The 14,133-nt window shown below is 38.9% G+C and overlaps 2 protein-coding genes across 3 annotated transcripts in view; both read right to left on the reverse strand.

The window, feature by feature from the left end:
* Positions 1-1,253: 1,253 nt before the first annotated feature.
* foxd5 (forkhead box D5) lies at positions 1,254-3,441 on the reverse strand. The gene has a single exon (XM_007548209.2). It carries the CDS (start codon positions 2,971-2,973, stop codon positions 1,474-1,476), a length of 1,500 nt encoding a protein of 499 aa, XP_007548271.2. The 5' UTR covers positions 2,974-3,441; the 3' UTR covers positions 1,254-1,473.
* Positions 3,442-5,372: 1,931 nt separating this feature from the next.
* cbwd (COBW domain containing) overlaps positions 5,373-14,133 on the reverse strand; it is a 13,730-nt gene continuing 4,969 nt past the window's right edge. For both annotated transcript variants that reach the window (XM_007548167.2, XM_007548166.2), the window contains exons 8-16: positions 12,818-12,864; positions 11,675-11,761; positions 11,523-11,567; positions 10,901-10,957; positions 9,052-9,103; positions 7,229-7,297; positions 7,061-7,126; positions 6,828-6,954; positions 5,373-5,851 (exon numbers count right to left, since the gene is read on the reverse strand). In XM_007548167.2, the coding sequence (XP_007548229.1) occupies positions 5,769-5,851; positions 6,828-6,954; positions 7,061-7,126; positions 7,229-7,297; positions 9,052-9,103; positions 10,901-10,957; positions 11,523-11,567; positions 11,675-11,761; positions 12,818-12,864 (633 nt within the window). In that variant the 3' untranslated portion in view covers positions 5,373-5,768. The remainder of the gene's footprint in view (positions 5,852-6,827; positions 6,955-7,060; positions 7,127-7,228; positions 7,298-9,051; positions 9,104-10,900; positions 10,958-11,522; positions 11,568-11,674; positions 11,762-12,817; positions 12,865-14,133) is intronic.

A 14,133-nucleotide genomic window follows, 5' to 3' on the forward strand; every position in this document is an offset into this window, starting at 1 on the left:
TTCATCCAAGAACCACTTATGTTTATAACAATGTGAATACTTGTTACTCAGATTTGAGTGAATATTTCTTTGCAGAAATTTTGCAGTTTTACCAGCTAATAATAGATGCATATACCTTGCTAACATTTCAACAAATGTTTTAACAAATAGTCAAACATAGCTTCTTTAACAGTTCTACAATTGTATTAATTAAAATACACCTGGGTTATTTATCTCCTATCTAAAGGACATACAGGTAGCAACAATAATAAAGAACCACCAGCAACACAAATAAGTCAATTTCACTGTGATATTTTTGGTTTAAGTAAACTACTCAGATGTAGATAAATGCAAGAGGAACAGACAGAGTGAGCATCCAAGAAATAGTTCAACTTCAGAATATGTGTGGGAGAATATAACGGTCCGCAAGGCGTGATGGATCTAACAGTGAGGAATTCAGCTGTTTTAACTATTTTATGTCATTCACTTCTGTAAAAGTTAGTGCAACAGCCTTTTTATTTATAATCGAGGGTTTGTGACCTGGCCGCTCATCTTCAAATCTATGCATCTGTTTTAAGAAACAGTGCTGCCTAGTGGACGGTTAGAAGAAGTGCACTTTTTTTTCTGTTTAAAGAAAAGATGCATTCTTCAGATTGGCTAAATGATTTCATGAAACCTAAACAAAACAAAAGAGTTTATTAAATGTTGCATTTCACTGTCCTATTGATAAATAACGTATATATATATATATATATAAAAAGAAGGATGGCAGCTAAAACTTTAAGAAAAGGCTGCTAAACACATAACAGGAAAATCTGACAATGTGTGTAGCCAGGATGCAGGTTAAAACTGCTAATTAATAATTCTGTTCCTAAAGATATGTTCTTTCTTTAGCATAAAACCATCAACTTCAGTACTTTATTTTTTCACTTTTGTATTTCAAACTTCATCACATTTGTATTTGGAAATATGTTTGATATTTAACTGTATTTTTTACTCCGTATGTTCTTGTTTGTGAGTAGGTCTCTGTGTGTGTTTTCAATTTGATCATTGCCACCAATGCTACCACACCACATTCTAAAGTAGTAAACGCAACAAATATATTTCTAACTTTTCTCCCTTTTCTTCCAATCCAACCAAGTGAAAACCAACTCAGAAAAATATTTTATGAAACAAGAATATTTTAATCCTAAATACAATTTTATAGGCTTTTTAAAAAAAAAAAAAATAAATAAATCAAAATTCCATATTTTTTTTCCAACTCATCACGAAACCAAAACATATTTTTCAAACATTTATTTTGACACCCTAGTTGGTATAAAAACAATAAAACAACTATTTTGTATCACCATCCAATATCACAGATATATTACCACTCTTCTTATTTACATTACTCCCTTTAAAGCTACAGGTAAAGCACATAAATATCATGCAACCAAAGTATTTCTTTAAGAAACAGACAAAAATGCAGACTGTAAAGTGTCTCAGGTGGCCTCAGCATAGAGGAGCAGAACGTAGGAGATGCTCGTTTATTAAAGGAGCAGTGCTCGGCATTGCAGGCCTGTAGCACAGGGGAGTCTTTAAAGGCTGCAGGAGCGCTGGTACCAAACGGGATGCCGGGTTTGACATCAGATGGCCAAATCCAAGGCCGTCGTGAAGAGAGTGGGGTGGATGTGGGTTTTGTGCACTGCTGGGAGATGGTCTGCTCATGATGCTGTCGATGCTGAATGAGCACTTTGCTTGCGCGCCACACTTTGGCTCTGTTACGCACGGCTGCGCTCTGGAGTCTTTAGGCCCGCTGCGTTTCCCGTTAGCGTTTAGAGCACGCGGAAAAAGATGGAAAGAAGACGGGGGCATCATAGTGCCATCCTGCAGGGGTATGTACCGAGCAGGAGCAGCGGGTAGGAGATTTACCTGCCCCTGCGCGCTATACGGCTGTCCGTACGGCCTGTAGCTGCTCGGGTTGGAGTAAAACAATCCGCCTCTGCTGAATTCCGGCTGGTTCCTCTTGAATCGCTTTCTCCTGCGCAGGAAGCTGCCGTTGTCAAACATATCCTCAGATGCGGGGTCCAGAGACCAGTAGTTACCTTTCCCCGGGTTCCCGGGCTCCCTCGGGATCTTGATGAAACAGTCATTGAGAGACAGGTTGTGTCTGATGGAGTTCTGCCAAGCTGGGAACTTCTCCCTGTAGTAGGGAAACTTGTTGCTGATGAAGTCGCAGATGCCGCTCAGCGTCAGCTTCTTCAGTGGGCTCTGCAGGATGGCCATGGTGATGAGAGCGATGTAGGAGTACGGAGGCTTTACCGAGCCGCTCTGAGCCTTCCTGGGCGTCGGAGCGTCCGTGCTGAAGCTGCTCTCGCTTTCCCCTGAGGAGTCGGGCTCTGAGGAGTCAAACTCGGCACCAGATTCTGTCGAAAATCCAACGTCCGTGGCGCACTCGGTCCGCAACACCAGCGGGTGGACAGGCTGTTCACCGCCCACTATATCAATCTCATTCTCTTCCACAGACAGTCTAGTTTGGTGAGGCGCCTCAGATTCACCGGACAGAATCATAATCGCGCCTAAACTTTGTGTGCCAAAACAAGCGTAACGGTGCGTCGTGCGTAAAAGCGCGTTTGTGGTCTGCCCGTCTAAATACAAGGCGGTTTGCGGTAGTGAGCGAAGAGGTTTTATAGACAGAGATGCTTCTGCCCCGCAGGCCAGTCCCATTAATCCTTCGGACCTATCAGATCCCCCTCGCTGCAGGGGGCCACAGCAAGACAGGGCGGAGGGGAATGCCTGGTTGGTACAAAAGGTCCTTTCGCCCCAAGAATGGCCGAGTGAGGCATTCTTTAGGATACCTGTTAGTGGGGAGGTAGTTGGAACAAGACGAAGAAAGAAAGTAATTACTAACAGAGGCGCATCCAGAAGTGTTGGAAAGGGTAGCAATGTGGGGGCGCCTAACAATGCTGAAGGCTGAGAAGAACAGAATTTCGCCCTTAAGGGAAAAATCATCAAGTTGAAATTACCCACGGGTCACAACATTTTTTTTTCAAACATCTTAATTAATTGTGATTTTTTTTTTATTATTGTTTATCTACTCAGGAATTAAGTAAACATGCAATATTTTAAGACACAAATTAACTGTTGCATGGTCTTAAATTAACCAAGTTCAATTTAAGCTTTCCTAAATAAAATAGTCCCCCCCCTTTAGTTATTTGTGACAAATTTTGATTACAAATTACCACACTGGTGAGGTGGGGGATGTGAGCATGATGGGAGTGCTGGGTGTTAGTGATTCGATGGTGACATGCTCTTGCCACTTAATGCAGCAACACACTGTAGGCCTCAGCAAATAACATCTCGGCCATTATAAAGAATAATGTATGTCGTGATACTTAATTATCACACAAGACATTTTTTTATTGTCCTATATTTTATAGGCTAAGATCAAAGACTTGCCTCTGCAAAGAGGATATGAGAAACCAGTTTCTCTGCTTTACCTCTTCAAATAAATAAATAAAATAACAACAACAACAACAATAATAATAATAATAATAATAAACCATATTCAAGCGTGAGATGGTGGATTTACAACCTCACACCTAACTCGTGATAAGAAACCTATAGGGCTCAGTTTTCTACCTCTAGATGCCCCGCGGGTGGTGTGACCGTGAGAATAGCGGTGGGATGGGGCTTCCTGCAACCAGCGGAGAGAACAGGCAGTATTTGCTCTTAATGACGAAATCAGCATGAGAATCAACAAGGAAACGGTTCAGCTGCGTGACACGGCTCGGGTTGGGAACACGGAGCTAAAAAGGCAGCGCTCCAAAACCCCCATCGACACGAAGACAAAAAAAAACACAAGAACAACAAAAAAATTTCTGAAGGAATTTAAAGAAACGTGCCCATCACTTTGGACCCAGCGTCTAGTCTCGCAGAATAGACTTGTCCAGGTCTGACATGAATTGTCCACCACTAAAAGGAAATGACTGAATATTTTTATCAGGTTCAAAATCTTCGTGCAATGGATGACCTGATTCACCACTACTGTACAATGGATAAATCCCAAGTACATTGCAATCCGAGACTTACGACTATAAGCTTCGCACATGTGGTTCTCACTGACGGTCCAAAATAAAAAAAACATGAAGACAGTGGGTAATTGTTTATTTCTAAAACATTTTCAACCTTCATACTAAGGATTTTAAGTTACACACAAAAATTCAGAGAAATAATAATTTTATGTAAGCAAAACATGAATAGTCACAGGAAATATGTATTCTTCCCACAATGCATTGTGAGACCTGGCTCTGTGCTTGTTTGTGAGACTACTCACTGCCTCTGTCTGGGACCCGTTGTTATTGTAATTAATTATCTGCACCTGGGCTGGCTCTCTCTGTCAGACAGGACGCTGGAGACAGAGTTTCTATACTTGTGAGACACCCAGCGTCGGTCTCCAGGACCCTGACAAAAAACCATAAGCCCTAGCAAAATTTTAAAAACATTTTACAGGAGCAGGCATGTGTATCTATGTCATGACCAACTTTGAGATCAATAGGCCGATATTTGTGCCTGTGAGGGGGAGTTAAAAAGAGTTTTGGAGTCAGACCTCCACTGTGCTGTGTGTGTGTGTTTCAGAGAGAAATCTTAGTGATTCTGTGAGACACTCAGCCTCGATTTTTCTCAATTTATGTCGTCATTTTAACTCAGAATCCCACTAAAAGTAATAGCTCCCTTCTCGGGATCAAGCTGAACGTTTCGATACTTTTGTGGTGGTACACGCTGCTGTACGAGCCGCATTAACGGTGACGGAAGAAAAATAAATAATATCCAGACATTCTATTGGGTGTAGAACAATAGGTGCCTGCCATGCAATGCATGGAGGCAGTGACTGACTTACTTAGTAAGTCAGCCACTGCCTCCATGCATTGCTATGGCAGGCCCCAAAAAACACACTGCAAATAATCAACCAGGAAGGGCTCCACCTACTTCCTACTGGGTCGGTTGTTATTCTGTGCATGACAGGACTGCTTCTCACATGCTCTCATCATGAAGAGCAAGGGGGAAATTATTTGCAATCATAAACATGCAACCAGTATGCATGCATGTGATTTAACTAAAACCTACAAATGTCTGTAGTCCTTAACACCAGAGTCCTAAACTTGATCGATGCTCGAATGCTCAGTAGTTATTTTATTAATAAAACAGGAAACCTGCCATTTAGTCCAAAGAAATAATCTGATTTGCTTTTACCATACAAGCCCTGGAGGGTCTCTCTGGTCTTCTGATGATACTTTAAGTGAAAGTTGAAACTTCATTCTTTTGTCACCTTTAGAGCAACTTCCTTTCAGAACAAAACATGTTAATATTATTATTTGATGAGGATAGGACAAAAAAATGACAACACCAAATTTAGAAGAAAATTTTATTTAAATTAATTCCAAAATACAGAACTGATAAAAGTCTGACATGGATACAAGTTCAATTGAGTGTCAGAAATGTAAATACTGGCAAGCTCATTTAAAGTTTCCTTTAAAAAGTGCAATATGTTAATAACTCTCTTTAATCCCTTAGGAGTTAGACATTTTTTTCACTTTAGTTTTTCACTATTTCCAACTCTGGCTTTTTCTTTAGTAGAAGTTGTGATTAAATATAAGTTAAATAAGTTGCAGTTATCTTTACTTTCTATTCTTCCCTTCGGTCATTCATAGAAGAAAATAAAGTTTGAGAAGCATAATCAGTTCTACGAAGTCTGCCATAACCTTTTTACCACACATTCAACTACAGAGATTTTCCACAAAGGAACTTCAAACTCCAGCTTTTTTAACTCCATCCATCACAACAGTAGAAATAAAAATCTCCTGCAGGATGTTCTTGTCCAGGTTCTTTCCTGCAATTTAAAGTAAAGGCAAAAAATAAATGTAAGACAGCAGAATAAAGACACAATCATGTTGAAAAATACTGGACACACACCTCAAACATTTTCTCATTTTTGCTACAATAACAGACTTCAATGTATTTTGGGACATTTTGTGATACTTTGACAGAAAGTAGAGAATAACTGTCAAATGGAAGAAAAAAAATTAATTTGAAGCTCTGGATTAATGATGTTGTCCTGTTGGAGAGTGAACCTCTGCACCTGACTCAAGTCTTTAGTGCAGGTTTCAAAGAGGATTTACCTGTATTTAGTGAAGTGCTGCTACTGCCATGTTTCATTATGGCGATAATCTGAGCAGGGTGATGTGCAGCACTCTTCTATGAAGGCCAAATTTACATTTAAGTAGCAATGTTTGAGAATATTATTCTTGCTACAGTGTTGCACACTCTTTATCTGGAATGACAAAATAAATTCGAATTTGGTTTTGAGCAAACAACAGTTGTCCCACTGACAGATTCTCCCACCTGATATCCAACGCTAATCCAGAGTCAACATAGACCTCTTATCTGCTTCTGTGGCCAATATTGTTCATGCAATAATAAAAATTACATTCTAGCTTGTGGTTGTATGATAAAAATGAGAAAACATCCAAATGGGCCTGTGTACTTTTGCAAGGGATTGTACCTGCAAATCCAACCTTCATTTTACAACCAACTTTAATGACACTAATCAGTGTAAAAAGTAATGCTAATAATAAAAATGATCATTTATGATGATTTAGTGGGATATGTTTAATGAAGCCAATGACTAAAATGTGTTATTGTGTAATAAAATCCAAAACATCATGTCATAAATTCACTGAAACCCCCCAAAAACAACTTTAAATTCATTAACGACTAATCAGTTTTTTTGACAACCATGTCTAAAAAGGCATCAAGATGTGTGTGTACATGTGTGGGTGTGTGTGTGTGTGTGTGAGCTCACCTACCTATAAAGACCAGCCTGTTCGTGTGCGGGTTTTCCTCCCAGAGTTGTGGAGTCTCATTTAACTCGTATAGCTCATGGACCCCCTGCAGCATTACTTGGTGCACTTTGCCTGCAAATGATACTATACCCTGAAAACACACAAGTCACAAGTAAAACATTAAGCGGCCTCAAATGAACAATCCAACTGGTTAATAGATAATAAAACCACCAGGGAACTATTGTGCTCTGCCGTACCTTCAGCCGGATGACACTCATGGGTTCCCCTGCTTTGTTGCAGAACTTCTTTTCCCAAAGCAGATCCTGTCACAGTGGAAAATGAGTGTTTATGTTTCAAAGAGTGCAGTGGTACCAAAACTAATTAGCAGCGGCAACAGGGACAAGAATAATAGATTGCGTCTTTACTTGGATGAAGGTATTTAGGGCATCTTCACAGAGGTCTCCCGTCACCTCAAAAGTCGCAGTTAAAATACTCTGGAGGTGATATAAAAAAAAAAAAAATTATATATATATATCCCCACATTACATCACACTTATTATACCCACAAGATATTAAATTTACTGGGTAGAGAAATCCTGCAAAATGCCATGGAGTGGATGAAAGGTAGATTTATGTTGTTTTACAAAAACAAATAGTAACCACGACATTAAAACTGAATGCTTCCATATGAAATGCAAAGCTCTATCTGTATTCGACAATTTGTTGAACAGCACTGCTGCTTTAATAATTTCGGATTCTTATTTTCAGGAGCTAAACATTTATTTACAAAGACGTTTTCAGTTTAGTGAGACTAATGGTGAGCGCTGAACAAAAGATGCACTTTTTACGCCCCGGCTGAGGACTTTGTCAGTGAACGTGTCAAAACCCACAGCCCCATTTGGCACCCGAAATGGAGCGACGGTGTCTCGCCCTTTGCATCTTTCTCACACACACGCTCGCCCCTCCCTCTTTGATGCTTCCTCAAAACGTTAAAAAGGACACCTTGCAGATATTCGGGGGGAGGTTTGGGTTTTAGTGCTACAGTTACACACTTCCTTGTCATTTGGTATAACAACAGAAAAAGCAGCATTCTCATTTACATGAAAAGAGGGGTGTGATGGAGGCAGTGGTGGTGGAGGTGTGGCCGTGTGTCAGGGGGGTCTGAGGGACAGTGGGGCTTCATGCGGGAAAAGGAACTCGGGAGAAAACACACAAACAATGGTGTTATTTACCCACCCGAATAACCCCCGTCTGTCCTCATCCTGTGATAAAAGTTCATGTGTGTAAAGCACAACGAACTGCAGCAGAGCGTCATTTGGCGTGGTACTGCCATGTGAAAAAATATTAAACAGGTCCAGAAAAATGATGGCTGACAACATTTTGAGAGCCTTACAAAAATATTTAACTCCGTCTGAACTTTCTGCATACTTTCCAAAAATACAATAAAATAAATCAATGTATTTTATTGGGATTTTATACAAAATAACATTTTCGTTGGAGTCCACATATATCTGCTGTTGCACAGTCACGTTTTGTAAAAGTTCTTTTGTTTTTTGAAACACAAAAATACATGCACATTCTCAACTATTTTTTTAAAAATTAACTTAGCCAGTTGCACACTTGGACTATGCTATTCTTTAATTATATATTTGTGTAGAAATTTTGACTTCATTCTGCAGCATTTTATCCTTTATTTTGTTGTTACATATTTTATATTCTATCTTTGTGTGAACCTACTTACTTTGATTACCAGTCACTTTGCTGCAGTAGAATTTCCCCCGTTGCGGGACAGTACATAAATTTCTATTCTGTTTTATGTAAAATTGAAAACCCACCATCCTCACTTGGAAAAAAAATAATGCGATAATGCGATATCTTGCTGTAGAGATTGAAATTTGTGGTTTCAAAGTTACAAATATCTAAAAAAAAAAAAAAAGTTCATGTTGCCGGGGAGATCTTGCTAGTCTAGAGCAAAGGTGCTTCAGTGTTTAGGTTGTTTTTAGCTCCAATTGACTCCATTTGTAATCTAACGCGAAAACATCAAACGCATCAAGTTGATTGCAACACAAAAAGTACAGCAGGGCGGGAGATTTCCCTGAAGTGTTGAAGCCCCGGGGTAACACAGGGCTCTGAGAGCACATTCCCCTTTATCCTGCAGGAAACGACGTGCTCAAATAAATTAACAAACTAAAAATATGGTAACACCCTCAGATATGCACAAAGCAAACTCAGATCGGTGTAAACAAACCTTGTCCAGGTGTGGTCTGGTCGGTGTCACAAGCTGGAGCTTCTCGGTGAGTCTTTCAGATCAGAGAGATAAATAGACATAAAAACTTGTTTCCAAATGTCATCCAGCAATTTTATCCAACGTTATTTTTCAACATCTGACAACTTGAAGAAACATTTTGAAGTTGTTAGGGTATGTTAGACTTATTAATGATCAGATAAACCAAACTTTTGTTTCTGATAGTTTGAGCTTTACACTGCAACTCATGTTTCATTAACTACCTTTAACATTAAAGATGCTTGCTTAGTTAAAAAAACAAAAAAAACCCAAAAAAAACAAAGCATATAATTCATTATCTTTTAAATTAAATTCTATCCATTTAAAAGGCTTGGAGTATGGAAAAATTTGAAATTCCCACCTACAGAAGAACTTTTGCTTCCGTCTTTAATGTCTACTTGTGTTGATGCTTAATGACGTCCCTAAATGGAGTTGCGGACGCTTTAGAAATGGCAATTAAATCCTTTGGGATACTGACCACAGCTCCCAAACAAACCATTACCTCCGTTCCCTCTGACCTCACAAGGAGGCTAAATGTTGTGTCCAGCTGCTTGAGCCCTCCGTGCTGCTAGTACCACACAGGCAGAGCTTCAGACGGGGGCCGGGGGACTTCAAACGGCCAGCATGGGGCAGAAAAACGAGGAGGGGCCAAGACTCAAAAGGCAGGGGGAAAGGAGCTATCTGTTGGGACAAGGAGGACTCACTGGGTGCCAGAGGACACACACAGCTCTAATCCTCTGCAGCTGGTCGAGAGACACTGACTCGGGGCATGTAAGGGAGCTTTAACGCGGCGGCCGGTTCATTCATATGAAGGGATGAACACCGATTCTATTCATGAGAATGAGATTCAGCTGGGGTATACAATATGATGACCGTCCTGCGGTGTGATGGGGGGGACGGTCAGTCAAAAAAAAAAATAAAAAAATAAGGGAGTCTGTTAATTAGAGAGAAACATAGCAGCAGTAACAAAGGCTGCTGTCAGATAAACTAGTAACAAAAGCTAACAATGGAATATAAATATTTTTACCCTGCAGGTTTTACAAGTACGCCACATTGTTAGTTCACATGTTGCATAGTTTTAGACGATAAATACCGAAGTCACAAGATACATAATTTTCTTTAGGCATGAAGCATTTCTCTTCGTTTAAGAAAACGCGTGCATCAACACGTCAAAAGAAAAAGCTGGCGTGTTGATGCATAAGGGAAAATCAAATATCTTCACACTGACTCCAGTTCTCCTCTGACAGACGTCAGTTTGGGGACAACGCTGTGCAAAAAGCAGCTGAAATACTACTTATTAAGTTTAATGAAGTTACTTTAATGATATAGCAGAACAATTTTTCCTGTCCATTTTGTCTGTACACAATTAAAAGTAAGCTGAAAATTTTTAGGAGCAGACTTACTTCAGCTTGTGTCAAAACAGAGTGAACATGCTACCAGAATCCGAGCATTTTCATAAATCATGTTTTCTGCTTCATGAAAAGACCATCAGTACAAGACGGATGTAAATTTACTGAAGATGGACACAGATGTATCTTTTTTTGAAAGAAAAAGCAGATGTTAAATGCAGTGCATTATTTTAAGTGCATGTGAAAAGTAATTATTTTAAAGAAGTCAGTGCATGTCCAATCTTAAATGAGTCAGATCATCATCAGGAAGATTTTTCAATTCAGACATCCTTTGTAAGTATGTAACTAGTACATTACTGCAGTAAAGTTTGTAAGTAAGTAAAGTTTAAATCGTGCATAAACTACTAAATTGTGCACATTTCTCTGAACAGCAGCAAAATAAAAAGGCGGCAAACCAAACTTACTTTGCTCCATCCTGACAGTCGAATGAATGCAGATCCAGGACGTCACAGAGGTCCACTCTGCAAAGAGGATAACATTTTCTTCCATTTCATTTAAACTTAAAACAAACCACAAGAATAATTTGAGCTTTGGTCCTAAACTAACCCTAAAAGGTAACAACGAGAACTAACCAACAATAAATGCCTCCACAATACTGTTTCAATTAACCCCTCGCTGAACGGCCTTTCATCTGTTCACCCAGGTCTGAGCTCTGCAGGAGGGCGGCGCAGAGTCCAAACACACCCGACCTTTCATTTGCACCACTGTGTGTTAGGCCTCTGCGGGCTGCTACACACGCATTTGTGTGTACGCACATTCAACGTGGAGCCACCCTGCAGGCCCCGGGGTCAGAGAGCAAAGACTTGTGGGTAACTGGACACCAATGTGGGGTTGATGTTTACTCAGGGCGCTGTAGTTTGTGTTTGCTTATGTGCACGTCTCCTTGTCTGAGCTGCTTCATCTTTGATACAAAGATCTGAGCAAGAGTTATGATGAACACAGCAGGACAGCTGGACCACAGAAAAAGCTACTTAACCTCATCTCACAGAATGACCCTTTATTTGTTTGAAAAAAAAAGGGACTCACCTTGATCTCTGGGTCTCTAAAATCTTAACAAGACCATTTATAGACCTGAGGTGAGAGAAAAAAAAAATTACAATCATTCGAATTGACAGCTCAGCCTTACTTTTAAACCCACATCAGTGATGGAGGATTGGTTGTAAGAAGTTGCTGTGGACCTGACAGTGTCTCGAACTTGGTTCAGCTCCTCCTCCTCCACCAGATCTGTCTTATTGATAATGGCGAGGTCAGCAAGAGCAACCTGTCTGAGAAGATATTAAGTAAAAACAGAGTGAATAAGGTAAAGGTTCCTTTACCATCAACAAATCTTTACTCTTAAAATTCAGAAACACTGTTCTAGCGGTAATAATGGACCAGGATAAAGTTTTGCCCAGTCATGTTTGTAAACTGTTTTTTAACCCTTGTTAGCAATAATTGACCTAATATCTGAAAGCCAGCTTTATTCATAGTGTTTTTGAACTCGTCCCTATGTTTTTTAAAAAGTTAAGGAAAAGAATATATTTTAGTGCATGTGCCTGACTTAAATAGCATGTTCTCTAATCTCTCCCATTTTGAAGAGTAGCAAGGTCTGAGAAGAGAAGAGTTGAGCAACCCCAAGAATAATACTGTAGGTTCAAAAAGAAACAGCATGGTTTTCTCCATCAAGACATGGAGTAAGAGGAGGCAGAAGTTGTTTTTCAGACTGGGCGACTCAAACATGTTCTTCCTTTCTGTTCCGTTTGTGCCCTGTGTTCAGAAACAGAACAGAGGATTAAACTACGAGCTTTGTAGAGTTCCTATGAAGTAAAAATTGTTCCCACCTTTGTGGATCTAAACTTAGCAAAACAGAAAAATAATAGTCAATGATCCAGAAGTGTGCTGATGCAGCAATTCACCATCATCATTTTGACTATATATAAAAAACTAACTAACTAGGTAGGAGTTAAAGAGTGCATGGTTGGCATGTATCATCTGTTAAAATTATTTATATTTAAAACAGAGAAAAAACATGCAAATTAGATATTTAATGTTTTTTTTTTTTCATACTAAAAGCAGAAACTTTACATCTAGATGCTTAAACTTATTTTTGTATAGTGCTAAAAAGAGTTTTCTTATATTGGCATTTCTTTCACATTAACTTAATAAACCGAATTTCAAACTCAGATCAGGGCTGTTCATTATAGAGCACTTGAGGAATTTCAGCTTTGACCGAAATATAACCTTTGCTTTTTTAATTGTTTGCATTGATAGTATTTAGTGAGCAAGAGAAACAAAGTGAAAAAAAGAGCAAAAAAAAACAACATAAATTTCAGTAGTCAGACCTGGATGCCTCATTGACAAGCCCTTCTGCTTTTTCCTCTTTTAGTTGCTATAAAAGAAGAAATAATAAAGATGTTACACACAAATTCTCAAAATTAACTTTACCATATTATAGGAGACATCCCTACAAATACCAGGCTTGGGATTTTGTGTGATAGACCAACACAAACTAGTGTGACATTATAAAGTGGAACCACAAGGGTATATTGTTTTCAAAGGTTTTTGCAAATAGAAATGTGTGTAATCAGAACCACCATTTGCTGGAGTTACACATGCAACTCTACTGGAGTACGTCTTTACCAGCTGAGCATAGCTAGAGGCTGAAATGTTAACCCATTCTGTCACAAGAGAAACACAATATGTTCGATAGATAGGTAAATTTCATGGAGGTGTGGGGGTGGGGTGGTTATTTTTAGATCAATATCAAAAAATAAATGCAATGGGAGGCAGGTCAGAGGACATGACAGGCCCATAGCAATGGTCATTCCTCTGATATCTATTACTCTGCCAACATGAGTTTGATTCCCTCCTATCTGTCAGGATTCCCTTCATCTTGCTTCACAAAATGCCATGAAATGCGTCACTTCACTGAGCATGACACCTCTAAATTAGAGCCCATTATCTGGGTGTCACTTGTCTTGTTCCTTTTAAGTAGCACAAAAGAGGCAGGATGTGTTTGTTCACTGAAAGGAGGGGAATGCAAGAATCTCAGAGGTTAAGCAGACCGCTGAGGATGTAAGAAAAAAAACAAAAAACAAATAAAATAAAATCTCTGCTCCTTCTGCCACTGCACCATGGTAAATATAAAAATCTTTTCAGGTTGCCTGATTAAACCTGTAGAATTGCTATTTTTTCTTGTTTTCTTGTGAAAATCAGAAAAACTACTGAAGAATTTACAGAAGAATAATCTTCGGTAACACTTTATTTGAAGGGGGGTGAATAAGACTATCATGACACTTTCATAAACATGACATAACACCTGTCATGAACATGAATAAGCCTTCATGAATATCTATGACTGTTGTCATAAAACGTCATTCGGTAAATTATGACACTTTTAATACAAAGATGACATTATTCAAAATGTCTTTGTTATGACAACTTGACATTAACCAATAAATCATTAATGTTTAAACTTTACCTTTAATAACATAAAGATACCTAATTTTTAAAGTGCAATCAGTAATACTTTTATAACAAATTTATATCAGTAATGATTTCTTGGTTAATGTCAAGTTGTCATAACAAAGACATTTTGAATAATGTCAACTTTGTATGAACAGTCATAATTTACCGAATACTTAGCATGCTAAGTATT

Source organism: Poecilia formosa, unplaced genomic scaffold (assembly GCF_000485575.1).
Source record: "Poecilia formosa unplaced genomic scaffold, Poecilia_formosa-5.1.2 Scaffold25, whole genome shotgun sequence".
In the NCBI taxonomy this organism is placed as follows: Eukaryota; Metazoa; Chordata; class Actinopteri; order Cyprinodontiformes; family Poeciliidae; genus Poecilia; species Poecilia formosa.

Bases quoted from the DNA above. Each gene is read 5' to 3' on its own strand.
- foxd5 (XM_007548209.2), bottom strand. From the start codon at position 2,973: ATGATTTTTCCCTTAAGGGCGAAATTCTGTTCTTCTCAGCCTTCAGCA.